At 34.3% G+C, this 26,262-nt stretch overlaps 4 protein-coding genes across 11 annotated transcripts; 2 read left to right on the top strand and 2 right to left on the bottom strand.

Annotated features, from left to right (window-relative positions):
* The first annotated feature begins 843 nt into the window (after positions 1–843).
* LOC18053219 lies at positions 844–2,126 on the top strand. 2 transcript variants are annotated; one of them, XM_024191600.1, is made up of 3 exons: positions 844–1,218; positions 1,314–1,460; positions 1,593–2,126. In XM_024191600.1, exons 1-3 carry the CDS (start codon positions 1,141–1,143, stop codon positions 1,863–1,865), a joined length of 498 nt encoding a protein of 165 aa, XP_024047368.1. In that variant the 5' UTR covers positions 844–1,140; the 3' UTR covers positions 1,866–2,126. The 2 variants fall into 2 exon arrangements, with proteins under 2 accessions (XP_024047368.1, XP_006449541.1); XM_006449478.2 differs by having other exon boundaries at positions 846–1,218; positions 1,596–2,126.
* Positions 2,127–6,552: 4,426 nt separating this feature from the next.
* On the top strand, positions 6,553–9,287 carry LOC18053220 (probable WRKY transcription factor 65). Of its 2 annotated transcripts, XM_024190238.1 has the most exons (4): positions 6,553–7,270; positions 7,561–7,704; positions 7,867–8,380; positions 9,076–9,287. In XM_024190238.1, exons 1-4 carry the CDS (start codon positions 7,119–7,121, stop codon positions 9,103–9,105), a joined length of 840 nt encoding a protein of 279 aa, XP_024046006.1. In that variant the 5' UTR covers positions 6,553–7,118; the 3' UTR covers positions 9,106–9,287. The 2 variants fall into 2 exon arrangements, with proteins under 2 accessions (XP_024046006.1, XP_006449542.1); XM_006449479.2 differs by lacking the exon at positions 9,076–9,287 and having other exon boundaries at positions 6,558–7,270; positions 7,867–8,611.
* Positions 9,288–9,990: 703 nt separating this feature from the next.
* LOC18053221 (ras-related protein RABA1d) lies at positions 9,991–13,716 on the bottom strand. 3 transcript variants are annotated; one of them, XM_024190240.1, is made up of 3 exons: positions 13,407–13,716; positions 12,957–13,279; positions 9,991–10,683 (listed from the first exon to the last, which is right to left on the bottom strand). In XM_024190240.1, exons 2-3 carry the CDS (start codon positions 13,175–13,177, stop codon positions 10,248–10,250), a joined length of 657 nt encoding a protein of 218 aa, XP_024046008.1. In that variant the 5' UTR covers positions 13,178–13,279; positions 13,407–13,716; the 3' UTR covers positions 9,991–10,247. The 3 variants fall into 3 exon arrangements, with proteins under 3 accessions (XP_024046008.1, XP_006449543.1, XP_024046007.1); XM_006449480.2 differs by having other exon boundaries at positions 13,394–13,716; XM_024190239.1 differs by having other exon boundaries at positions 12,957–13,716.
* A 5,677-nt stretch (positions 13,717–19,393) lies between these two features.
* LOC18053223 lies at positions 19,394–26,133 on the bottom strand. 4 transcript variants are annotated; one of them, XR_002907216.1, is made up of 18 exons: positions 26,005–26,133; positions 25,473–25,703; positions 25,223–25,384; positions 25,085–25,135; positions 24,423–24,557; positions 24,257–24,280; positions 24,002–24,113; positions 23,127–23,252; positions 22,962–23,011; positions 22,328–22,486; positions 22,157–22,252; positions 21,968–22,083; positions 21,711–21,834; positions 21,351–21,464; positions 21,117–21,197; positions 20,839–21,024; positions 20,499–20,596; positions 19,394–20,107 (listed from the first exon to the last, which is right to left on the bottom strand). XR_002907216.1 is itself a non-coding variant. In XM_024191487.1 (17 exons), exons 1-16 carry the CDS (start codon positions 26,077–26,079, stop codon positions 20,878–20,880), a joined length of 1,752 nt encoding a protein of 583 aa, XP_024047255.1. In that variant the 5' UTR covers positions 26,080–26,133; the 3' UTR covers positions 20,149–20,596; positions 20,839–20,877. The 4 variants fall into 4 exon arrangements, 2 of the variants coding, with proteins under 2 accessions (XP_024047255.1, XP_024047254.1); XM_024191487.1 differs by lacking the exon at positions 19,394–20,107 and having other exon boundaries at positions 20,149–20,596; positions 21,168–21,197; XR_002907217.1 differs by lacking the exon at positions 19,394–20,107 and having other exon boundaries at positions 20,384–20,596; positions 21,737–21,834.
* Between the last annotated feature and the right edge of the window lie 129 nt (positions 26,134–26,262).

The following is a 26,262-nucleotide window of genomic DNA, read 5'->3' on the forward strand; positions in this document are numbered from 1 at the left end:
CCTCATCTCTACATGCTTTTGTGTTACATTATTATATATATATCTTGACTGCTGACTCAGTCTCTGATTCTCAATCACAATGAAACCACGCTAATATTCATATATACCGACTTAATTCCCACATCCCCTCCACGCGAAATTTTGAACATGATATGTGACAATTTTGACAGCCTTTTTATTTGTCCTCGTCGCTCTTGTCTGTTTTCATCATCCATACGTACAATCTACCGTGACAATACACGCACACATATATAGGGACTACTTTTTTTCTTTTTTTTTAAGGCATCAAAATCTCCACCCTTTACTATTGTATTTGCTGCTCAGCTCATCATTCTAAATATATATATTAATACAATTAAATATCTCTCTAATAAATTAATAAGAGTAAGGATAAGGATTCCAACAACCGAGTTTCAACTTAAATCTTATAATGATATAGCATTTATTTAGTAGATAATAAAATATTTATTTTATTAATTATGAAATTTATTATTTAATAGATAAAAGACATATAATATTTAGTTATGAAATTCATTTAGTAGACTGTTAAAATCCCAATAACTATTAATAAATAAATTAATTAAGCGTCCCAATTCCCATACAGATACGGTATGTTCTTTAGTTATTCAGGACACTATTATTTTGCCTTAGCAAATGGCATGACTTTTTGCCCTGTATTAATAATATTAAAGACCATCACTATCCTGCTATATATACTACATAGTGGGCTCTAACTAAAGCATTCAGTATTGCATTCCTTCTCTTTTCAGTTCTCCTTTTCTATCATCTTTTTCTTTTCAAATTGCATAATCGGTTTTGGTTTCTTGTACTCCTTTTTTTTTTGGGGGGGGTTATAAATGCTTTATAATATAACCCGTACTTTAGGGGGCTTCCTATTGGAATGTGTTATAAATAAAAATAAAATAAATATCCTTCTGGTTTCCAAATCCATTTAGGACAAACGGATACACACCCTAGATTTGGCAATCCAAGATCCCAAGACAATACATGCATCCACTAAATGCTCCCTCATTTCGCATGCTATATATAAAAGGCATGCCACCAGCACCCAATGGTATCAAATCCTAATAATTAACACTTGAAGCATAAGAGAGGGAGCGAGAGAGATCAAAGAGAGAAATGGTGTCCAGACTACAGAGGAGAAGAGCTTTGCACAGAAAGCTTCACATTCTGCGAACTCTTACCAACTCCAAATCTGTAATATATATTCACAAACTCAAGTACATTAATTATTTTGCTCCAAGCCAGTTCATTTTCGTATGTTTGACCCCTTGTTATTTTGTTAAATTAAGGTGAAGAAAAGCTCCATCATCATGGATAGCCTGCTCTACGTTTGCAAGTTAAAACTCAAGTTGGAAGCAATCAAAAGAGAGTATTCAAACCTCATGGCTATCAAGAAAGCATACTTAGACCTAATGAAACACAATCACGTGCCCAAGGTTTTTCTCATCATTCTTCTCTCTCTCTCTTTCCATGTTGCCATTTCCTCTTTCTTTCTTTTTCTTTTTCTTTTTCTTTTTCTTTTTTTATTTTAAATAGTTTGTGAATTTTTTGTGTTTGGAATCAATTAGCAGGAGGTGAAAGTAGAGAAGATTGGAGAAAATTTTATAGTAAGGGTGAGGTGCAACAAGGGTGAGAACAGACTGGTTTCAATATTAGAAGCATTTGAAGAAATGGGTCTTATTGTTCGACAAGCTAGTGTTTCATGCAACTATTATTTTGCAATGGAAGCAATTGCTGTTCCACAAAATCCACAACAGGCTCTGGAAGCTAGAGATGTCGCTCAAGTTATTCTAAAGGCAACTGAAAAACAAGCTGTGGAGTGGCAACCTTCAAAAGCTTAGATTTCGATCAATTCATTTAGTTAATTGATTAATTCATGATTCAAAAGTATGTAGTTTAATTTACTTTTGTTGAAAGATGTGTCATTATTAGTTTCTTGTAACAATGTACTTTAATTTCCTCTTTTTCATTTCCGAAGCCAAGAAAATGACTGAAAATGAGATGGTGTGTTGTGTAGGAATTTGATATATGTACATAATTTTTCTATTGCGAGTATATCCAGCTATATAGCTCCTTGTCATTAACATACGGCAATAAATAAAGAACTGGGCATAAAATTCAGGTGAAAACGATACATGTTTCTCAATTGGAAATCCAGCGTTCAATTCTATTATTTTGCATCGGTTAATCCAATAAGTAGCAGAAATAAATATTACTTATATAGGAAAAAGGAACTGAGCCTGCTCAGTGCTCTATTGTTTGTTCCCAACATCTTGTGAGCACACAGTAACTTAAATTAATAGTAATTAAGATTAGAATGAATGAATAATCTATGTAAACTTTTTTCCCATTATTACTTAACCCTGGTATTCTGTTAAAGGACAAGATCAAAGAAAACAAAAGATAGCAGTAGTCATAGCCAGCCATGGCATGCACCTGCTTCGTGACATTTACCAGGCTGAATGTTTTTTTCCTTTCTTTCATGCTCTGTGTACATTCAATTCCATAAAACCATGTTGATGTTATCCATTTTGTTTTGTGCACAAAAAGTGAAAAAAAAAAATGAAGAAGATTTTTTTTCCTTCAGTTATGGGTTGGATATAATATTTCAAACGTTTGGTAATGTTTCTGGTGAAAATTGGAAGAAGTCTTGCCATATATATACATATATAGCTCGACAAGTTTGACTAAATCCAAGCTAAAAGTAAATAGATAAATAAACAAAATGCAATAACTCGTGCTCCTCATTACCCAAAAAGCACTAAGATCCAAACGATGAAATAAAAGCCATCCATAATCGATTCGGTGATAATTATGAACAAAATCTGATGACAACTTACATTACACAAATGCTGCAGCAGCTTGCAAGTACCAACAAAGTACTAAATTACAATTTGAAGTAGGTTAATTAAATGACAAGTGGATTTGGACATAATAATCAAAAGGATCCTACGTCGTTAAATTACAATTGAAAGTCTACAGTAGACGTCATGATCACCTTGACCGTCCATTATTAGTTTAACCGCAGATGTTATCCATTAGATTCATTATCAGATAAGGATATGATGGATATTAATTATGGCCTTACGAGGACACTATGTACCAACTACGGTCATATTAAACTTTTACCAAGCCCGAAGAATTATTCTCATATACTCTCGTACATTGCATTACAATTCTTGCGGGGCGGCTAATTATAACAAATTAATAGCATATTATAACAATTTTGTAATCACAGTTGCGCCAAACAAAATGGTCCTTCGAGTCATTGGAACAGCCGAACAGTCATTCAAAATAAAAAAGAAAACTTTAAAAAAAAAAAAGAGAATGACGTACACTTTGAAAGGTAAAATAATATAAAAATCACATCATATATGGAAGAATAAATTTTATTTTTTAAAAGTAAACCGATAAATTTCAATTTCTAGAGGGTTGGGATAATCAATTTTTGTACCAAGAAGTCACAAAAACTTAAATGGTAAAAGTAAATTATATGATGAAAATTGATGTCATTATATCTTATAAGATGCTTTCTCAAATATATATATATATATATATTTCCTATTGGTTTAATGATTTTTTTTTTTTTTGAAGTCTGTTATACACAGATATTACTGACATTACATCAGACATTGTAATTAATATTTACAATCATACTATATAATTGGGACCACCATCATACATTAACACACTGAAGTATATGCCCAGATATTTTTAAACCCTCTCTAATATTCGAGAGGTGCCTGCTCTACTCACATTTCGTAAGAGAGAGACTGTGTCCACTCAATTAATTGATAATTGAGGAAGAACTGAAACTAATCTCCATAATGCTCTTATGGAAGCTCAAACCCTTACACTTAACATTGTAAGTGCAAGGCTTCTCCCATTGGACCAAAAGCCCATTGGTTATTGGTTTAATGGTTACTTTCACTGTTTTTGACTTTTATGAAAAACGATATCTTACCATTTAATTTAATTGGAATATCTTTGCTTCCTCAAATTGACCAAACGAAAACATCATCTCCCAATAAGTGCCTTTTTACTTTCTTCCTTCATTTCTCTAACAACTTCGTTCGGCTCGTCGTCTGCAGTTGAGACATCCGAAATAATCTTTTTTTTTAAAAAAAGCACAAAAATGGGATATATATAATTCAGCAATTGCAAGTAATTAAGACTAAAAGCAGAAGCAAAGAAATTAACTTTGTGAAAATCTTGGGGATATGCTTGGGAAATTAAATTAGCAAATTAATGCAAGAAACTGAAGCGAATTATATATATCCACCTCGACCTCGAGCCCGCCCCCCATGGATTGGTCATAGCACAATACACGGATCACGACAACATGTGAATTACATTACATTGGGTGCTGCTGGCTGGGATTGAATGCTTAAAAGTTAAATCTCATATATATCTTCAGAACAGATGATGTTCAAACTGCTAATCGACATGTGCATTTAGAATACTTTGAGTAATTAAGTTGGAAAAACGTTAACCAGCACGATCATGTTTCGTGTAGGAAAAGCATATGTAGTCTTAATTATATTTGAAGGATTTACACGAGACTATTAATTTATAAAAAAAAATAATAATAATAAGGATAATATTCTGAAATTAAGGCGAAGTTGTGAGGAACTTTGTGATCATTGAAAATGTAGGATATATTCAAATAAAAATTATAATTGACTAATTAGAGAGAAAGAGAGAGAGAGAGCATGAAAGATGCCGTAGGTGAGGGAAGTCAGAGATGGGAACAAATAATTAATCACGGGATTATTTAACTATTTTCTATTATTTTATTAGGAAAAGTCATTCATGTCTCAAGTATAATAAATAGAAAAAAAAAGGCCCAGTTGTAGAAAAAAATAATGAATCTGTCACATTGCTTCACGCATCAAGAAACTCTAGAACATCATTAATTTTCATATTATTTATGCAAGAAAAAAGAGATATCCAATTGGCCACTTTTCATCACTTTCCCACTTTTGAGAGACAAAAACATAGCCACCCGTTACTGACTTAGTCAAATTTGCCTAGATATATATATATATATATATATATGACATACAACTAATCTAACACCACATGTCACGTTTTAATAAATGTGGATTCTAGTCGTAAATATTTTTATTTTTTAATTTTGGGTATATATCAAAATCAAATCATCATCATTAACTCTGTTAATGGCATCAAGATTTTAGATTCTTTCTTTTTCTTTTTAACTGATCTATCGATCGTTTTTTGTATTTTAATGCAAGTTCAAACGTTTCTTTCGTGGTCATATAAATGTTCAATGAATCCACACCATTGATAGCAAATTAACTTGTTTCTTTGTCTCTTTTGTTTTTGCCACTTCTGAGATCCCAAAACGAGTTGGATTCCAATTATTTCTCTCAAATATCAAATATCTAATATATGGTACTACGATGGCATAATAATCTAATCCACAACCAACAAATGATGGGCGATGCTATCATGGTGATGATTTTTCTTTTAATATAATAAAAAAATATATATAAATTTTTAATGAATAAGATATTATTGTGATTCTTATTTCAAGTCTTTATTTAACCTGCATATGTCACTCCATCTGCAGACAAAACGTAGCGCATACCAATTCTTAATAACAATCTCAACATATAACCCCTAATTTCAGAGAATAAAAGCTGTGAGGAGGATGCATAAGTTGATGAGCTCATCATCATAAAATTGTTTTATTTACAAGTAATTAAATTAATGGATAGCTTCTCTTTCATTTGCTAGTGTAAGGGCCATATTAAAATCAAACATTGTTTTCAATTCACGAAGAGAGAGTCATGACTTTTTATTTTAAGAGGTACGGTTAACAGATGATAAGGGCACTCCAAAATTAAATATTGGACTTCATTGTCATCTAGTTTCCAGCCTGTGGGTAAATATATAGAATGAATATTCAGAATTGATTTTTGCCAGGGATTTTTTTTATAAATAAATTAAGATATATATTTTAATTGGATAAAAAAAATTCCTTGAATTAATCAATATTATCCCCTATTTGTATGACATATCGCAATGGAAATTAAGGGGAAAAAAATTGTAATATGGGAATGCCCAATTCAATCTTTTTTTATTTCTTGCCTCTCATGGAATTCAAGCTAGAGTGTCTGACTAAATAAAATTAGTTAACAACCACTAAAACAAGCCTTTGGGAATAAAAAGATTGAATTGTATCATAAGACATAAACATGACAAAATAATAAGAAAAAAATGATTTTTTGTTCCTGTTTTTTAAAAGATAAGAACGTATATGTTATAATTTCTTTAATATCCAAATACAATTTTTCTTCTCTTTTTTTCTATTTCTATCGAGAAATCTTACCTGTTATTCGCATTATAATAAAAATTAATTAATTTAATAATAATGTTTCAATTATTGTATGAAAGAAAACGTTAATTTATCTTGAAAAGATACTCGTTAAGACTCAATTACAGAAGATAGATAGAATAAAAAAGGTAAGAAAACACAACTTTCAAACCAAATAACCAATAAATCCCTTAAAGGGAGGAAATGAAGCTTGCTAAAGGAAAACCAACACATATTTGAAGTGTATATATATTGAGAGAGGAGATGAGAGGGCGGCATGATCGAGCAATTGAGGAAGGTATCCAATATATATAAACAAAAAATTGTGGGGAGAAGAGGGAACTTGGAACTCAATCAGTGGGCTATAAAAAGAAATTAGAAATTAATCTAAGAAGAAAAAAAAAAGAAAGACAGAGGGGGGTTGCTTTCAAGTAGTTTAATTAATAATTTTATGAGGGATTATATATATCACATTTGCTTGCACGTCCTTCATAAAATAATATCAAAATTAAACTATAATACCCTGAAACCAATCTGTCAACATGAGTACTCCCACATTTTTAAAGCACCCCCATTTTCCATTTCTTCTTCCGCTCATCATCAAACAATAATCTCCGCCACGTTCCCCTTTCTCTCTCTATCACTCTTTTTTAATTATACACACACATATATATATATATAATTTAGGATACATAGGACGTCGCCGGGCGGCGATCAACGTTGAAGATACGTATATAGTAGAGGGGTTTCAGGTATGGACGGCAGGTTCAACAGCAACAGCAACCCATTTACTGGTGAGCAAGAAGAAAATGATACGACGCCGGAGAACAGCTCCGAATCGCCACCTTCTTCTTCCACTTATAACGACATGATGAAGATGACCTCTACTTCTTCCCCTAAGAAAAGGTTAGTTAACTCTCTATTATTGTTATAATTGAAAAAAAAGAAAAAGAAAAAGTAATTGTCCCATAAAAAAAACCTACTCTAACCATGAACATATATGTAAGTAATTGTAACTTGTACTACGTAATAATAATGTGTATCAGTACGGTTGGTGGTTAATGAGTACCCGATCGATTTTTCTAATTTTAGATGAATATTTATTATGAATATGCAGTTTTGTTTACTTATGTATATATAAATTTTTTTTTTAAAAAAAAATGAAATTAATTAAGTGGGGATTTGATGATGAGCAGGCGAGCTATGCAGAAGAGAGTAATATCAGTGCCAATCAAGGAGGTGGAGGGATCAAGACTGAAAGGGGAGAGCGCCCCACCCTCCGATTCCTGGGCTTGGCGAAAATACGGCCAGAAACCCATCAAAGGCTCTCCTTATCCGAGGTCTGTACTCACCACCGATCACTATCTCTACCTCCAACGTTCGTTCAATTTCTCATTTTATATTCCCAGCGTTAGCGTACAAGCACACCAAATTAATTACACTCAAAACTAAACAACAACATAAATAAATAAATAAATAATTGGATTTTACAAAATTTGCAGAGGATATTACAGATGTAGCAGCTCGAAGGGCTGCCCGGCAAGAAAGCAAGTGGAGCGAAGCAGCGTGGACCCCAGCATGCTACTCATCACCTATTCTTGTGAACACAACCACCCTTGGCCTCTTCCTTCTACTTCTAGAAACCACCACCACCACCACCACCACCACCACAATTCTAAAGCCGCCAAGCCCGACCGCGACCCCGAGCCCGAACCCGAACCCGAGCCAGAACCCGAGCCCGAGCCCGAACACGAAGAGAAGTTTACGGATCTTGCTGATCATGATAACGCGCTCATGACGACGAGTGCGGATGAATTCACGTGGTTCGGGGAAATGGAAACGACAACCTCCACCATCCTGGAGAGCCCCATTTTTGCCGATAGGAGTCAATCCGATTGTGACAGCCTGTCCATGTTCTTCCCAATGAGGGAAGAGGACGAGTCCCTGTTCGCCGATCTCGGCGAATTGCCGGAGTGTTCCATGGTGTTTCGCCGCCACAGAAATCTGGGACCAGAGGTACAGATCTGTTGACACGTGTCCATTCTTAATTTAATACTACTCCACGGTGTGCGTATCGTGCGCTATGAGATAGATAACAACAGGACAACGAAAACGAAAAAATCAAAACCATTTTTTTTTTTTAATTCGCCTTTTCGAGTTTTTGATTTTATTATTTTCCTTTGGCTTTGATTTCAGTGTAGTTATTGAATAAAAATAAATTCGCCATTCTGTCGTGATCTTGCCGTAGTTAGCATCGTAGCCGTCCGCTTCGTGTCCCCATTGCCAACTTGTTAATTGTCTGCTTTAATTTGGCCTTTGAATATTTGATTAAGCAACAAACCACTTGCCGTGGCGGATGAACTTACTGTTCTGTTTTTTTTTTTTTTTTTTAAAATCAAAATTGGCTGGCTACATGAAAAATTATTAATTAACGACATTTTTATTTATATTCTTTTTTTGCGAACAAAATATGAAATGTAGATGAAAAATCTAATAAAATGGAAATTGTATCATTGTACCGTGTAAAATGAGTCAGAGTAATGCTACTCTTTAAAAAATATTTTGAATTAAAATTTTTCATTTTTCCATTTGAAAATGAAAACATTTTTTTAATTTTTAATTACATTTACATCATTATAGATATGAAATAATATTTATTTGAGATGGTGATCCTCTTCTGCCTAGCAATTTCTTACCTCGTGTAATTGAAGATGGAAGGTTCTATGCTAGCGATAGTTTGATTGGATGTGAAACAAATGACTTGCCGGCCAATCCCAATCCCAATCCCACAAAAGTCAAATGAATCGAAAAAGTTTGACTTTTAGATGTTAATATAGCTGGAAGTTATTCCACTGGATTGCACCTCCACACGGTTAGGCGGCATTACTATTCAAAATCAGACGGCATATTTAATATGTGATGTATTAAATAATGAGAGCGTGAGCACATGATACATATATTTCTTTGATAATATAATAATTATATTCGTTCGTCTTTATCTTTTCCCTGTATCTTGGCTTAACCAGCTAAGAAAATTAGTATTAAAATAACAGAGAGTGGTTAGCGAGGAAATATATTAATGATTAAGCTTTTCAATTATTGGTCAGTGCAATATATTATTAATCACAAGAAAAGAAAAAGTCCAATTGTCTTCTTTCTTCTTATCCATTATTGCATAGGACAGAAGGAATACATAAAATTGAGTAAAATGCCAGCTAAATCATCCTTGCCCACCGTTAATGAAAGCAACTGCGGCAGCTTCGAGTTAACCTCTTCGTTAGTGAAATAATTAAGAAGTGCAACAGAGATCAGTGAGAGATTTCATTTTCATTAATATGTTCATGAAATTGGGTGAGAAGTTTTTAGGTGCTTCCAGTCCCCGTTAGATTTCATACCAATTACCATGCGCCCCGCGTTAGATTTTCACTTTATGATCTCTTCTTAATCTTTTTAAACAAAAATAAATACAATTTGTTTACCAACCTGGCACATCATTTAATCACCGGCCGTGCACAGCTTCAATCTTGCAAAAGAGGAACAAAGTTGGCAACACTTACTTAATCATGTTCTTAGTGAAAAATAGAATGCACAATACTGAAATAGGATTCTAGATGCGAACAAGAATCTCTCGATAAACAATTTCTCAGTGCAAATTTGTTCCCACTCAATACCTAAGTATGTAATTCATTGTTCCTACATAAACTCCTAGTCAGCCAGCCAAAAACAAGAGTCACCGGGAAAAATTTTGAATCTGAAAGAGAAATTAATCACCGCCTATCTCCTACTGTAGGCCACTTTTCAGAAAATTTTACACAATAACGGAGAAGAGAAAACAGACAGAGCCTAACATAGCCGCTTCGTCCGTTAAAAATATATCAACCCGCTAAGTTGAGCAGCAGCCACCTTTCTTCACAGCAGACACATCTTTACTGACATCAATTTTCTCTCCTTTGGAAGGTACAGCAGAATTTCCTACATCCTCACCTGTCTCCATGGCCTTCTTGCTCACAATACGGTAGATTTGAGTCAGCACTTCAGCAAATGCATTGTCCACATTAGTAGCCTCCAGAGCAGAAGTTTCCATGAAGAAGAGAGATTCCTTCTCAGCAAATGATTTCCCGTCCTCTGTTGAGACAGCCACCAGGTGACGGAGATCCGATTTATTACCAATGAGCATAACCACAATGTTGGGATCTGTGTGATCCCTCAACTCCCTTAACCACCTTTCCACATTTTCAAATGTGGAATGCCGAGTGACGTCATACACTAGAAGTGCCCCGACAGCTCCTCGGTAGTATGCACTGGTTATGGCACGGTACCTATGAAGTCAAAGAGATTAGCTCGTGACAAAGACAACAGACACAATCAGCCTCTGATTTCAAGGCAATGTAAACTTGAACGCAATAGGAGAACTTTTATGAAAATAAGCCACAAAAGGTGAAGTTCATGGATAGGGAAGACAATTCTGTAAACTCAGAAGGACATTGCTATTTGCTTAACCAGTGATGTAGTTTACAGAAAAACTAATTTACGGGATTTGATAATGCTATCTGTAGTTCTGATAGGCACAATGGAATTTGCCATTCTGTAAACTCTGTAATCCTCTTGCATGGGATTCTCATCTATGAACAACTAATGAGAATCCCATCAAAATTCTACATCACACTAAGCGCATCGAAAGGGCTTATGTTTCAAAGTGTAAAGGTACTGAATATGTTATAATGCATCGAAAGGGCTTATGTTACACAGGGAAGCAATTACAGGATCTGATAATGCCATCTTTAGTTTATGAATAGTTTTTAGTTTTAGGGTTCTATTTGGTGTAAGGTAAAACTTTTAGGTTTTTCATCCGATAATGCCTTGCTGGAAACTCTGGCAAGGCATAAAAGAGGATAGTCATTACGTTGAAAGGTATTTTTTGAGGAATTTGGTACCCATGTGGTTTGTGGAGAGTGTTTAGATTGTGAAAACAGCTGAAATTTAGATTGTTGGATACATGTCTAAGGGTAACATGGACATGGCAAAAAACATGTTAAGTAGCACATATATGAAAGTATGATCTGGCTTTCAATCAAGCAATAACGCATACAGAGGACTAATCATATATACTGGGGTAATTATAATATATTACGCATATATTTGATTTGCAATTGAACTCACAACAATAATCTTCACTACGTTAGGCATGAAAACTACCATCAGAAATCACACCAATAATCTATACCAGATTAAGCATGTATCCGACTCACAATTGAAAACCATCACTAGAAACACTACATGCATTTGCCCGTACTGTTGCATGTGTAGCAAGGAAATTAGTACATATATACTGTAACATTAGTGAGCAATGTTGGACATCATGATTCAAATTGTGGATAAACTTCTTGGTGACACTGCATATCACTTCAAAATTTGCAATTTACTAGCATTCTTCTTGTCCTCCTAATCATTTAAATATTCAGGAAAATGAAGCAATGACCACGGACAAATTGTATAGCAAAAAAGAAAGTTGCTGAATAATTTTTCATTAATCCTCTATGACTGAACAAAAAAATGGTAACACCAACAAGAACTTCCTTTCCAGGCTTCCACATGACAAGCTGACCAATGTCTTGGGCTGCATTCCTTGTGCAAGTGACATAAAGCAGTGATGTTATCATTAACCATGAAACTGCACCTCTTTTGAGAGTCCAAAAGCCCAAATTCTAATGAAGTCTTTTTTTATTCCCCCAAGTTCTGGGGTGGAGGGGAACCTCAAAATTAAGCTAATGCAGCCAATTTAGCTTTCCATTTCACAAACAATTAAGAAATAGTATGAACTTGAAACGAAGCATTGACATTAGGTAATACTACATTCAATATTCCAAGTGACAAACGTATAATGCATGGAAGCATACTTGTTTGAACTAGAACAAAGCTATACATAAACAAGAATGCAACTTCAACTAAAAGTCACGAGTCAAGTTCCCAAACATTATCAACAAAAATCAGCCTCCTAATGAAGGATGGAAAAGGTATAACAAATGCAATCCTGCTTTGCATAGATTTGGTCACATCTGTCTAATACAAAGCAAGATTACAATTCCCAAACACAAAGCTTGAATCTCACTTCATATTTAACTAATCAGCAAGGTAACAAAACAAACCAAAGCACAGATCCAAATAACGGAATCAACAACTCAACAAGTCCGATTGGATAAATATCACTCAATACAAACCTCTCGAATCAGCAAAAAAACAAAAACGTCTCCATAAACACAAGCATAACATCTAAGATTAGATTTATTTACAATTCTTACATATGTCGGGCACAACATAACCTCAAATTTTCTTGTCCATTCCTTACGACAATCTTCTAGAGAACACCCGAAGGCAAAGAATCACGAAAACCAAAACATCACAATCCAAAAGATCTTAACAAAATATACATCCCTCACTTTTCTCAGCATCCAAACAGCCCAAGAAAGCTCAAGAAAACATACAGCACCCAGATCACAAAACATAAATATATGACAAAACATCCGAACACCCAGATCACAAAAAGCAGAATTACAGTGGGGGGGAAAAGAAAATCAACAAGTAAAGAACAAACCTTTCTTGGCCGGCGGTGTCCCAAATCTGAGCTTTGATGACTTTGCCATCGACATTCAAGCTACGAGTAGCGAACTCAACACCTATTGTGGACTTAGACTCGAGACTAAACTCGTTCCTAGTGAACCTCGAAAGCAAATTGGACTTGCCGACACCGGAGTCACCGATCAAAACCACCTTAAAAAGATAATCATAGTCATCTTCAGCTCTGTATCCAGCCATAGCTATTGCAACTTTATATCTTCACACTCTCCTCTCTTGGGAGTATTCTCTTCTTGTTTTGAGTCTTTGAGAGAGAGTTTTAAATTTAATAGATCTGCGTGACTGCCTCAAAAAAAAAAGAAAAAAAAAAAAAGTAAAAAGGTGAAAACTTGCACTGTGTGTGAATGAATAATAAAAACATTTGTTTTTTGTTACGAAATGTTGTGAGACCACTACCACCACTCCTAACCGTATGTCTGCTTCGCTGGACTCCAAAGTGAAAATTCGGAGAAAGTGGAGGAATGAGGAGGATGTCTTTTTTGGGTTTAGGGAACTTTGAAATGACTCTTGTGGGCATTTGATTTCATTCTCTCTCTCTCTCTCTCTCTCTCTCATTTCTTTGGTTCAAGGGTATATCTGTCTTTGGACATTCTAAGATTATGATTTATGTCAATTTTCGGTGGTCTCTTGGAGGCTGTGAATTGTGATGATAATAGACATGGATTTTGGACACGACACTGGTAGAAGAGGCTAAGATCTAGGAGGAAATTTAGAGTAAATTTGAATATTGAAGGTTTTTTATTTTTTTTTTTAAATCATCAAATATAGAAGAATCTTGATAAATTTATCTTTTGGCCTCTATTACAAAATCTATCCCCTCCAATAGTCTTCTTCTTGCTCAAATTTGGATACCAAATATGCACTCACCTTAACTGCTAGTGAAAAATTTTCTCAAATATTCGGACATTTCTTGGGGACAACGTTTGAAATGTAGTCGTTTACCACAAATGACAAATGTTTCTATAAGTACTTAACTTTTTGTGCTTATCTCTGTCTTGAATGTCTTACAAATTATGAAGATGTGTAAAAATACTTGATTGAATTATTGACGGGTAGATTCTAAAAGAAATCATTTCTATTTTCTACTCAATAGTAATGTGTTCAGTTGCTTCTGTCTGGCTGCGGAGAGCTTTTGGGCTTCCCTGAGGCCTTACTTTTTCAGCATTTGACACAAAGCGAGAGAACGTATAGGCCTGTTCGACAGGCCCAATTATGGCCTACCCTCACTCAAAATATCATTCAAGTCCGCGGTGAGGAAAAATATCGTTCAGATCCCTATATATATTAGTAAATATTGTTGGAGTCTATCACTGATGGTAAATCTCACTAAAGTCCAACAATGTGGTAAATTCTTAAAATCATTATCATTGGGCACGGCTGTAATTCATAGTTTCAATTAGTGGTCATATCATCTATGCAGCTTTTTCTTTCTTTTGTAAACTGTAACAATAATGATTTACCATGGAAGGGTTGGTGACGTGATGATTCGTATGGGTCGTATCATATATTTAAGGGGAGTAATATCCGGCATCCCAAATTTTTTATTTTAAATTCTATCTCCAATGCCGTATTGTTCATTAATTGATTAGTAATTCTTTAGAAGATTCAAACGAATTAATTATATTATCTTCACCAACTAATTAATAAACGCCATATAATTTAGAATAAAAAATTTGATATATGTATCACTACTCATTTAAGGGTGGCTTTAAGTTTAGATTAATAAGGCAGTTATCTAAGATCTAATATTTTAGAAAGTATACTTTTTCAATATTTTCTAAATGATTCTCCAATTAATAAATATCTTTTTAAAATTAATAATATTATCAACCATTAATTCATCCACTAAAAGTATTTCCAAGAAAAATAAATAATTTTTTTGCCTTTTTAATTTCTAGAAAAAAATTAACTATTTAATGTTATAATCTTTGACTTTAATATTCTTTTTTATTTCTATTAAAAACATTATAATCTAAAAAACTGTAAATTAAAAAAAAAATCTTACTCTCTTCTCCACAAAGAAAATTATTAGATTCATTTAAAAAATAATAATTTCTTAAAATACAAAATCTATATCTATTATCCGATCATCAATCTATCATTGTAATTTTTTATGTACTATTATTCTAAATATTCTATTTAAAAATAATATTGTTCTTATTTATTTATTTATTTGTTTACTTTTACTAAACAATATTGTTCTTATTTGTTTGAATACTTCTACAAAGTTCTGTTGTGAACACATACTACTGTGTGGAAGTGTTAGTAAATAATAGTCTTCCCAAGTTCCATTCAGCCAGACAAATTTCACCTACTACCCCATCTAATCTCTTTGTTTTGTTATCTATTTTTAACATTGTTTTATCTAATTGTAAATTACAATTAAGTGTAACTTACAAAAACCCAATAAATAAATACATCATATGACCAATCGAGTGCATTAATTTATTCACTTTTATTTTTTTTTAAGTAATTTATTTATTTACTTTTACTTGCTCTAGAAATGATGTCGTCTTTAGAGAGAGCACATGAAATGATAACTTATAAATGAAGCATCTCCCCGCTGCTTTTCGCCTTTATCACCAACCACTAGGCTTTGGTCATCCGATTATTTCTCGATGGGTCCTCTGATAATTTCTCGACGGGTGATGAAGTCGGTAAATTAAATTTACCAGTATCCAATGACATGCATGATCACATGATGAAATCATTTACTCAAAAAGTTTACCAAAATTATGGAATCAAATAGCTCAGACGTATACTATTTTAGGGAAGTTACAATATCTAACAAATATATATGATCACCGCCATGTGCTGCATGTGCTAATAATAATTAAAGGGAAAGATCCAAATTATTTGCGGCACCTTTAAACAAACTTGTTGCTGGGTTGAATAGTAACTAAATCACGACTGGCGATTGTACAGGGGAAAGAAAATTACAAATGACAACCCAGTTGTCAGAAGCTATGTCATGTCTCCTAAATCATGACTCCTAGGATCTTGTATTTTCACTCTTTCAATGGAACAGTTACCAGCTTCCCATGCAGTCCTCAAAAAATTTCCTCGGCACTGTTCATCAACTGGAATTGATATATTGAGAGGAGCAGTGCGCATGTTCTGAGAATAATTATGCAGAGAATTTCGAGCCTCAAATTGTTGAACAAATAGATTAACCATAACTTAGAACCCATCTGCTCTTCAACCAAAAAATAAATAAATAAATAAACAAAGAAGAAGAACCATATTAAACATTGCAATTTACAAAGAAACTGGAAGGTATAATGAGAATGAATATATGTGTTCCAATAGATTAATCAATTTCGTATGAAAATTAACATGGATATATCATATATATATATATATATATATATATAACTATTTACATCACCCAGCAGCAACAGCCAAAAGAAATTAAGACCATTCCTCCGCCTCCACACCAACAGAGACTCAGAAAGAGAGAGTAACTTAGAAAAATTAATAGTAATAACAACCATACATATATTCGTAGAGCAGTGATTAAGATAAAACCGGTAGCCTTCAGCTTTCCTTGATCGATTTAAAAGCAAAAAAATGCCTGCCAAATAAATAACAAGTTAATTAATAATTAAAGTAACACTTCCTTAATGAAAACAAGAAGAGTTTAGAGAAGGAAATTAATTGAATGTTTAATTTAGTGAAAGAAAGAAAGAAACCTTCTTGGGCGTCCTTGTACTAACATTTCGAAGCTTTTCAAGCATTTGTTCTCGAGTGAAAATTCTACCGGGTGAGCTCATAAAAACGCTTCTTCTAACCGGAGGTGACCATAATCCACTTTGCTCATAATCAAAGTCATATTCAGATGCATCATAGAACTTTTGAAGCAGCCGGTCCGATACGGACTTTGAAACCAGTTGGATTTTTTTAGGAGAAAACTCGGCCAGTACTAGTGAATTAGGTGAAGAAGAAGATGATGCTTCAGAGTTTGACATTGACACTCGCACACAAAATTAGAGGAAATTATTTGAACTCAACAGAGAGACACCGAACAAGATAAATGATAGATGTATGTACTAATATTATAAATGTGATGTTGAGGAGAAATTGAAGCAAGTGTTTCACATATAATTTCCGGGGGGAAAATGCGAGGTGGGAACAGTGACAAGGACGTGTATGGCTGTATGCAATCATTCATAGAGAATAGAGATGGTCGTGAGTACCATTACTATTTGAGGTTTCACTTAATTAATGTTTTGAATTTCAGGGCCTAAATTTTTTAGGAAACCTCTAACCTTTTTTGGCTAAACAATAAGTTGATGTACGGAAAGCCATGTTTTACTTTACCTACGCAGTAGATTTATTTTGTTATGTAGGTAAAGGGCACATATTCCTATGTGGACCATCAGTATTTGTTATAGGGTTTTAATCAATAATCAATTCTTTTCGAGGGTTATATGATCCATGCAACCAACAATATTGTGGGGTTCATCAAATAATGTATATATACATACATACAAATTATATCAACTGTTAAATCTTAGACAGACATGTATATTTGATTAGTTTGTTTATCTTAAGTTAAGATGCACATTGAAGATCCGCTGATCAATGCCTCAGTAATATGACTACAATTGTTGCGTTGACTCACATGGTGCAACTCATGATGTGTGTGTGTGTGTGTGTTCACTTCGAGAAACCTTTCATTATTGGAAATTTATTTACAACATTGGGAAACAGGGAGAAAGAAGAAATTTACTTTAAAAAAATCCTTCCAATTTTTTATTTAGATTAATGAGAGGACTTGAAAACATTGGGTAAAAAGATGGATGAGAGGAGAGAGAAAGCGTGCATTGCATCAATGATAAAATCATAAAAAGTAAAAAAATTAATATCATTTAATCCATTAGATCCTCACTGTTGATATGTTTTAAATTTAAAAGCCTAAAATTAGTGTAAAATTAATTGTAATTTTAGAGGACTCTTGATCCGCCTCACACACACGGTTCTTCTCTATTGCGGATGCTTTTATTTTTATTTTTTCATTCAGACACATTTTTAAGTCATGAGATTTAATAAAGTTAATTTTTAATACTATTAGACTGTATGATTTTATAGTATATTAAACATTAAATTTATGAAATTACACAACTTAATAACATATCTGCATTAAAAAGAGAAGATGTTTGTATCTAAGAATGATTTTATATAAGTATAAAATTAAGGGAAAAAGATACAGAGACCCCCAACGTTTGAGTAAGAGACACAAAACTCCCTAATGTTTCAAAAAAGACACTCAGACTCCCATTTGTTAACAGAAATTATAATTTTAAAGTGCAATTACCATTATACCCTTATAGCATATTAAAAAATAATTGTTCATTGTCCAATTTATTCCTATATTATTAATAAAATTACGAATATAACTTCATTACCCAATTTTTCCATTTAATTTTTGTCAAATTTTCTCTTCAAACTAAATAAATTTAATCCATTACTCAAGAATAAAAATAAATTAAATTGATTATTAATATAATAAAAATAACAATTCTCCATATGTCAATCTATTGGATATGTTATTTAGTACAATTAAGATTTTGTAATTATTGTTGTAACCAATTTTTTTTATTTTGTTGATTATATAAGTTTAAATGGAGAATTGTTATTGAGAATTGTTATTTTTATTCTTGAGCAATGGATTAAATTTATTTAGTTTGAAGAGAAAATTTGACAACAATTAAATGAAAAAATTGAATAATGAAGTTATATTCGTAATTTTATTAATACTATATGAATAAATTGAACAATGAACAATTATTTTTTAATATGCTATAAGGGTATAATAGTAATTATATTTTAAAATTATAATTTCTGTTAACAAATGAGAGTCTGAGTGTCTTTTTTAAAATATTAAAAAATTTTAGACTTTTTATTTAAATATTGTGGGCTTCTGTGTCCTTTTCACTAAAATTAATAAAACTATGATAGTAGTGGGCATCATCGGCAAATACGCCAAGAGACTTTCATATTTTTAGCCTTTATTTTTTTTTAAGGACACGTTTAAATTTCACCTTCCTCCTCGATAGTTGGACTACTAGCCTTTGTCAATGTGTAGGGTCTTTAATTACAACATCCGTCCAACTGCCGTGTTATATTTTGTTTGTAGCAGAGCGTACAGAATTGTTGATTTTAGTATATTTAAATATTTTGATGGAAATAGCAATTTTAGTTGTTTACGGAGTTAATTGGATGGACGAAAAGAAATTCGTTTTATAGGTTTCATAGTAATCGGAGCTTTGAACATTTCTAACATCTCTTGGGTACTGCGTCATGCACTTTACGTTCATGAAATGAAGAAAATATTGTCGAACGGAAAATCATATCTATGCTTTGTGGGGATACCACCATTCCATAATTTTCGAAAATAATAATTAATCACAAACTTACTCATACCATCACATATCTTGTATCAGACGGTTCTAGATAGACAGACATAAGCAATGTCATGTGGGTCCGACGAGAGACGAAAGTCTGTACCAGGCGAACAGGCACGCAGCAATACGTATCAATCAGATTGCAGAATCCAAGAATTTGTGTAACATCGACCTGTCAGCACCGCATCAGCATCACAGAACTCCCCTCGCCTAGTACCAAGGCCTTTAAAACCACCAGCTTCAACTGGGGACCCTGACACTGCTTCATGTGCCACCACAGCCTACAGGTCTACTACTAGGCTACTCTCTTTTCTTAGTTTATTAAATTAGTTTTCCCAAATTGCTATCTATTCTATTTAAATATCTAATAGAAATTTCACAGAGCAGTGCACCGAAGATTGTTAATGCTTTTGCTACCCTTTCTTTTCAGTTTTCACACTCTTTTGAGTCTTGATTATGTGGTTCTTTTCAAACGAAGATGATGGCAACTGGCAATTGGGAATTGGGGAATCACGTAAGCACGGGCTCAGACTCTGACTCCAGAGCAGCATGCTGTTGCAGACTCGCAGATTGGGATTGGCTCAGACAAGTCTGGACTTTTATTAGAGCTGTGATATGCTTGCTTTGTGTATCTAATTGAGAGATTCTCCATCTTCTACCTTTTTCTACCTCTTCTTGCTTTCTCCTCTTTACCCCAGCCCACCTTGAAGAGCAAGGACACAAAGCAATAAGTATTCGTTTCCTTTACAGACACCGGTAGTGTACATGTAAATGAAATTAGCTTTTGGAGTAAGGTTGAATAATTCAACCATGCCAAACAGGAGAATTCTCTTGCAATAATGATAAGACTACAGGAGAATTAATGCCTAATATTAAGGATCTATACATTCACGTGGCAAATTGCATCCATGGAGAAAATCCATCACTTTCTGACACAACCAAAAAGCAAGACACGTGCGCTTTAAAATTCGTATTTTACTTTCTGTTGGTAAAAACTTAGGATTACTTATATGCTTTCATATACATTGACACGAAATGTACACACCACGACCCAATCACCATCTCAGACATGAGTAGTGATTTCAACTATATACCAGTATTGTACAACATTCTCGTAGACTAACGCCGCATTTCTCTTCCTAACCTCTACTTTTCTCGAGCCTCTGACCTTGTTCCGTTTTTGGGGAAATTTCTGCAATTGAAAACCAGTAAATTGTATAAACCTTAGCGGTGTTCTAGTAAACTAATACAAAAGCAAAATAAAGCATAGATGAAATCTCAGGCTCCTAAATCCGTTGCCATTGATGCCACATTTAGGAAATGATTAGCTAGACATCCATAACAAGCATATAATGAATCAAAAAATAATTTTGAATATGCAATATGCTGCCGTTCATCCTCCAAAAAGATTAATGGCCATATAACCGCACTTACAAGGTGAGGTGTGAATGTGGAACTTCCGCACACAAGGCATCAGACTGGAACAGGACTTTGTTCCAGACTCTCCTTCCCTGTAATGCCATCCTTCAACCCTTTGAAATATATGTTGTAGTCCTTCTCTTGGGGTGGGTTCTCTGGGTCAACTGTAAATGATTCACTAAATGGAATAGTACTCTTAACCTGAAACAGGAGGAACGTAAAAAGAATCATGTCACTAAGTCATCTTCCTACATTCTTATAAATAATAGTTATTCCTTTAATAGATATATGACCTCAAATGTTTTGTCAAGTGCAAATGGACTTTCCAAGGCAGCAACACATACCCGAGCAACCTCTTCCCTTGATATTTTCCCCTGTGTAAAACAGCTTGGTTAAAGTCTTAAAGAGCAATTTTATATCTCCAACCCAAGAACTCAATATCAAAGCCAATGTTAGTTCTTCTCTTAGAATTTTTGGATGTTCATCATCAAAAATTGAGTGCACTATTGTCCAATAAAACTTAATACCGTTATGTTGTCTCCTTGATCAAATATGAGATCTGCTCCAGCAGGCTCCTCAGTTAATGCACAAGGCCTCACAATGGTATATGGAATACCACTCTCCCGAATTAAATCTTCTCCCTGTTCAAAAAGTGGATATGATAAGCCAGTTTAAAAGGACAGACTGTATACTTGATGTTCAGATATTGCTCAATGAAGAGAGTTAGAAAGAGATATTTGCAGCTTATCACAAGAAGTCAAGCAAGAGCAACATAAAGCCAATTTTATATGTTGAAAGTTCAAAACCCAATTTAGGTCGTGAAATCTCAGTGAATTTGTTAAGGACAGATATAATCATCAAACTATATGTATTGTGTAGAATTTAACCTTCAACTTAAATGTGAGAATAAAACCTAATTCCTTGTTCAACCGCACGGCAGGTGGTTGTTTACTTAGGTCCAGTCCAGGCCTTTCAGGTCGAGTAACTCCTGCAGAGCTCACATGAACAAACCTACAAGTGATGCCCCCACAAAAAATAAAATAAATAAATAAAATAAAATAATTTAACATGGGATGTATATGCCTAATATATTAGCTATATTCAACCTCATAAAAGATAGGCCATGTAAAATGAACATTTATACCTGGGAGTGACAGGATCCTTTATATAAGACTGTATGCTTGACACAGGAAGCTGAAATGCTCCTTCCACAAAAGTGGGGTTTAGTTTCCCATCATATTCAAACTTGCTGAACATGAGCTGTATTAATTTTGCAACATGTAAGGACTTGCACAGTCGGATACAGAGAAAAATAGTAAATGCACAAACATACCTGCAGTGATACAATATTGCTTGGGTCAAATGGCGGAGCATCCAACACTGTTCGTGCTCGAAATATAGGCCTCAAAGAAGAGAATGGCAACCGTATCTGAAAAAGATAGATGACAGATTTAAGGACTAAATAATCCACCACAGGTATGAAAACAGTCAAGAGGGTACTTACTGATTGCCATTGGCCTTCCACGGTGTCGAAGCTGGCTGTATAACCCACAGTATCCCAATCACTACTAGTACGGACAATAAATTTATACCGTCGACCATCGCCTTTTAGGTGCAGCTCCAAACCATCATATGCAGAAAGATCCTCTGGCTCAGCAAAATTCTGAAACAATTTTTTTTTCCCACACATGGGAATGTAAAATTACTAAGTTTATTACAAAAACCCAAGAGAGAAAGAACACCTGATAAGGAACCATTAAAATTGATTTCTCTATGCTGTTGCCAAAAGATAGACTATTATCAGTTTGGTTTGTATGTTTTGCATCTCAGTAATTGAAGACATTTTTTTATTCCTTGTAAAAAAGAACCGAGGGGCCATTACTGGGTTTGTTCAAGAAAAAGGAAAAAGAAACAACATCAACCATATTACTTATCTGGTTTATGTTAACTTAGACAAAATCAATTAGATTCCACAGGGTGTTAAGCTATTCCACAATAGAAACAGTTGGAGCGAAACTTATAATTTTAATCAAATAGCAACACCCAAAAAAAAAAGGGAAAGAGTGGCACAAGGCAAGGAAGGTAAGGCCTTTATAATACAGGGACATGGGTAACTCAAAATGAACTTTTCAACATACCCTTGTTCTGATACTAGTAAAGCCACCATTGTTAGCGGTGGAAACAACACCTGAAGGAGCAAGCAAGAAGGCAAAAATAAAAACAGTTAAATGTTTCTACTAATATTATCTCAAAGATAGTAACAAAGCAACACTAATAGGCAATCGGAAATGACAAAAACAAACCTTTAAAAAGCCCTGTTGGTGCACCATTTTCACCACCAGTTCGGTCTATCTGAAATGTACTTTCACTAACACCCCCCATAACCACATCATCCAAAGCTCCCCAAGGAAGTTCTTTAAGACTGTTTTCTGCAAAATCCATCAAAGAAAACTTGAAACTCAATTCACATACATTGAGCAAAAAGAGAATTAGCCTTCATTGAGAAGGCATGTTCGAGAATATTTGATTGTTTGGTATCTGAGCATTCAGATCTACATGACATGACAACATCCACGAATAGGTTACTAAGCTCAACAATCCAAATCAATGGGCCCATTGATAACCTAATACCCCTCAGTGCCAAGAATTTTGGCTTCTTGGATAAGTCTTCTTCTAAAGATGACTTTCAATTGAACCACAGATAGCTAGTAAAAACCATAGGTGCTGTTAGAATGTAATAGAAAGTGAACATGATACTCATGAATCCTTGTTAGAAGTCCTATTTCCTTGTTTAGTGACATCCATAGCAATATATGAAGTTTCTTCCTGTTTTCTGTTACTGACTATACTTCATATACTCTTGCTCTACGAAGACCACCCCATCCATCTATTTCTATATTATCTCAAAGATGACATTCCTATTTTTCTCTACCTTATTCTTCAATCAAAGGAACCTGCTCCGAATAACCCCCCTTATGCAGGATTATTTCTGCTCTGTGTGTGTGTGTGTGTTACATCTAAGCCATTAGATTGAATGGATCCAATAAGATGAAAAATTAAGTCATGATTTCTAGTCAAAATTCAAGTTAAGGGAACCCAACAGGATATACACACAAGGCCTTGCAATGAAACAGATTAAAATAATTTAATTAGCAATAAGAATCACTTAAAACTCTACCTTCAAAACCAAATAATAATTTCCCGTTTTGAAGTCCAACACTCCCCTTTACCGCATTAATCAAATTTCTCATCCCCAAATACTCCACCATTTCAGGTGAATCACCTTTGATCTGTTTATATCAATTAAGCGATGGTCACAACTGCATCTTTGTAGCTCAGAAGACAAATAGTGAAAAAAAACAAGTGAATCCAAAAGAAGTCTCTTCAAAGGACAAATCTGGCAAATAGACACGAGAAAGAAGTTTGTTCACACCTCGGGTTCAAAAAATTTGATTCCCTGCAAAACATAATGTTTAAATGTCAAGGACCTAAATAGAATGAAACCGAAAGGAATATTTGGCTAGTAACCTTTAAGTCAATAAGAATAAAATAACTGAAAGATTAGATAAATATCATGATCGAAGTGCTTGTGCACGTACTTGGCTATATTTTGCCCTATCAGGGGTGTCTCCTTCCTTTGGACCAACAATCACTGAAACAGCATTAATAACTTTTCTCACTCCTTTAAAGTACTCCGGGGTCAGAGTGTTCTCCTTGGTAATATCTCCAACAATCTGAAATTCCACAGAAAGAGCCACAGTTAGAAGCATGGAAATTGGCAAACAAAAAATACCATCAGGATTAAATACAACAGGCTTGTTATATGCCAATACGAACTAGAAGCTTTCCATATCATGAGTCCCATGACCAAGCTCTTGGTGCCAAATGATGGAGAATGCATTAATACTGTCAAAGTTGATGAAGATCTACAGTTTAAATCAACCTAAATGGGGATACCAACTTCCTAAGCTTTGTTGACAGATCTTGATAAAAGCCAGCTCCCCATTTCATCTTATTATACAGATGAACTGAACGGTTCTACTCACAGAAAATGGAAGAAAATATGTAGACATGTTGCCGCACACATCAAACTTTTTTCATATCATCAAACCTCTTATGGAACATTAATAACAAAAGGTATAAATATAAAAGGTGAATTGCGCATCTTTAGTAAAAGAATGCAACCAGCATATCTAGAAAGGGCATAGGCAATCAGGCATCACCACCAGAGTAGTTAAATAGACAGAGGTGGCTAACTTACCAAGTCAACATCTGGGCCTAACATCTTCCTTGCCTTTTCTTCATTTCGCACCTGAAAAATGCAAATGCAATATAAGCAAATATCAGACATGGAAAATTTCAAAAAACAAGAGAAGTTGAAAAAAGAAGACCACAGTACCAATACTCGGACAGGCAACCCTTTATTGCGCAAAATGTCAACTACTCTTCTACCCACACCACCAGTGGCTCCAGCTACAAGGACAACGCCTGAAGTTTCCATGGACTTCACCGGTTCTTTGGGTGATGGACCAGATAGTTTCTCGACTAGAAATTCAACAAACTTCCAAACAACAACCCATGTCAGGCAATGCAAAACAGAATTCAACTTTAGATAACAAGAAAATTGGAACACAAGACACTCTCGATACCTTAGCAGGAGAAAGGGGTCCGTTGAAGAAATATAATGTTTTCAAAAATCGGCCGAAGTCCCAAGCTTCAGCTGATATGATTCCTCTAGAAGCTGTCGAAGGAAACCTAGAAGAGCTGCGTCGGTAAAGGAAAGTGTTCCGAGCATTATTAACTTGAAGAAATGGCTTGGGCAATGAGGAGGACAGCAACTGATGATCTAGAGAATTCCTAGTAAATTTTCTACCAAAACCCTGCAGTACAGTTTATTCAGTTAAATAAATACATTAATTAAAACGCCCATAAATCCAACAAATGAATTTTTCTTTTTGAAAAAAAAAAGAAAAAGAAAAAGAAAACTCAAAGTTGCACCAACTAACTAATTCATGCAGTCATTTGAACCTATTACATGGAGCATACAAGCATACAGTTAGCATGTGATGTGAGGTAGAGTTAGAATTACACAAGAAAATGACAACGTGTTGCATGAAACATGTATTCTAAATATAAATATAAAACAGATAATTGAGGGGAAGTCGGGGGTGAAGCTGAGACCCGAGAGTCGGCGATGCAAGGATGAGAAGGCGATGCCGATGATAATTTGGTACAAGTCGAACAACAGCTCTCCATTTTTGTCTGTGTTGCAGAACGTCTCTGCTTCCACCTCCACTTTCCAGTGTTTGTTTGTTTGTTTGTTTGTGTTGATATTTGTTTGAATCTTAGTGGCAAATATAATATTGTCCACACACGTACACACTCGTGACACAGTAAATAAGCGCCATCTCTCTCTAGAAGAATTTGGGCCAAATTTGG

The sequence above is a fragment of the Citrus clementina genome, unplaced genomic scaffold (genome assembly GCF_000493195.1).
Source record: "Citrus clementina cultivar Clemenules unplaced genomic scaffold, Citrus_clementina_v1.0 scaffold_2, whole genome shotgun sequence".
NCBI lineage: Eukaryota > Viridiplantae > Streptophyta > Magnoliopsida > Sapindales > Rutaceae > Citrus > Citrus x clementina.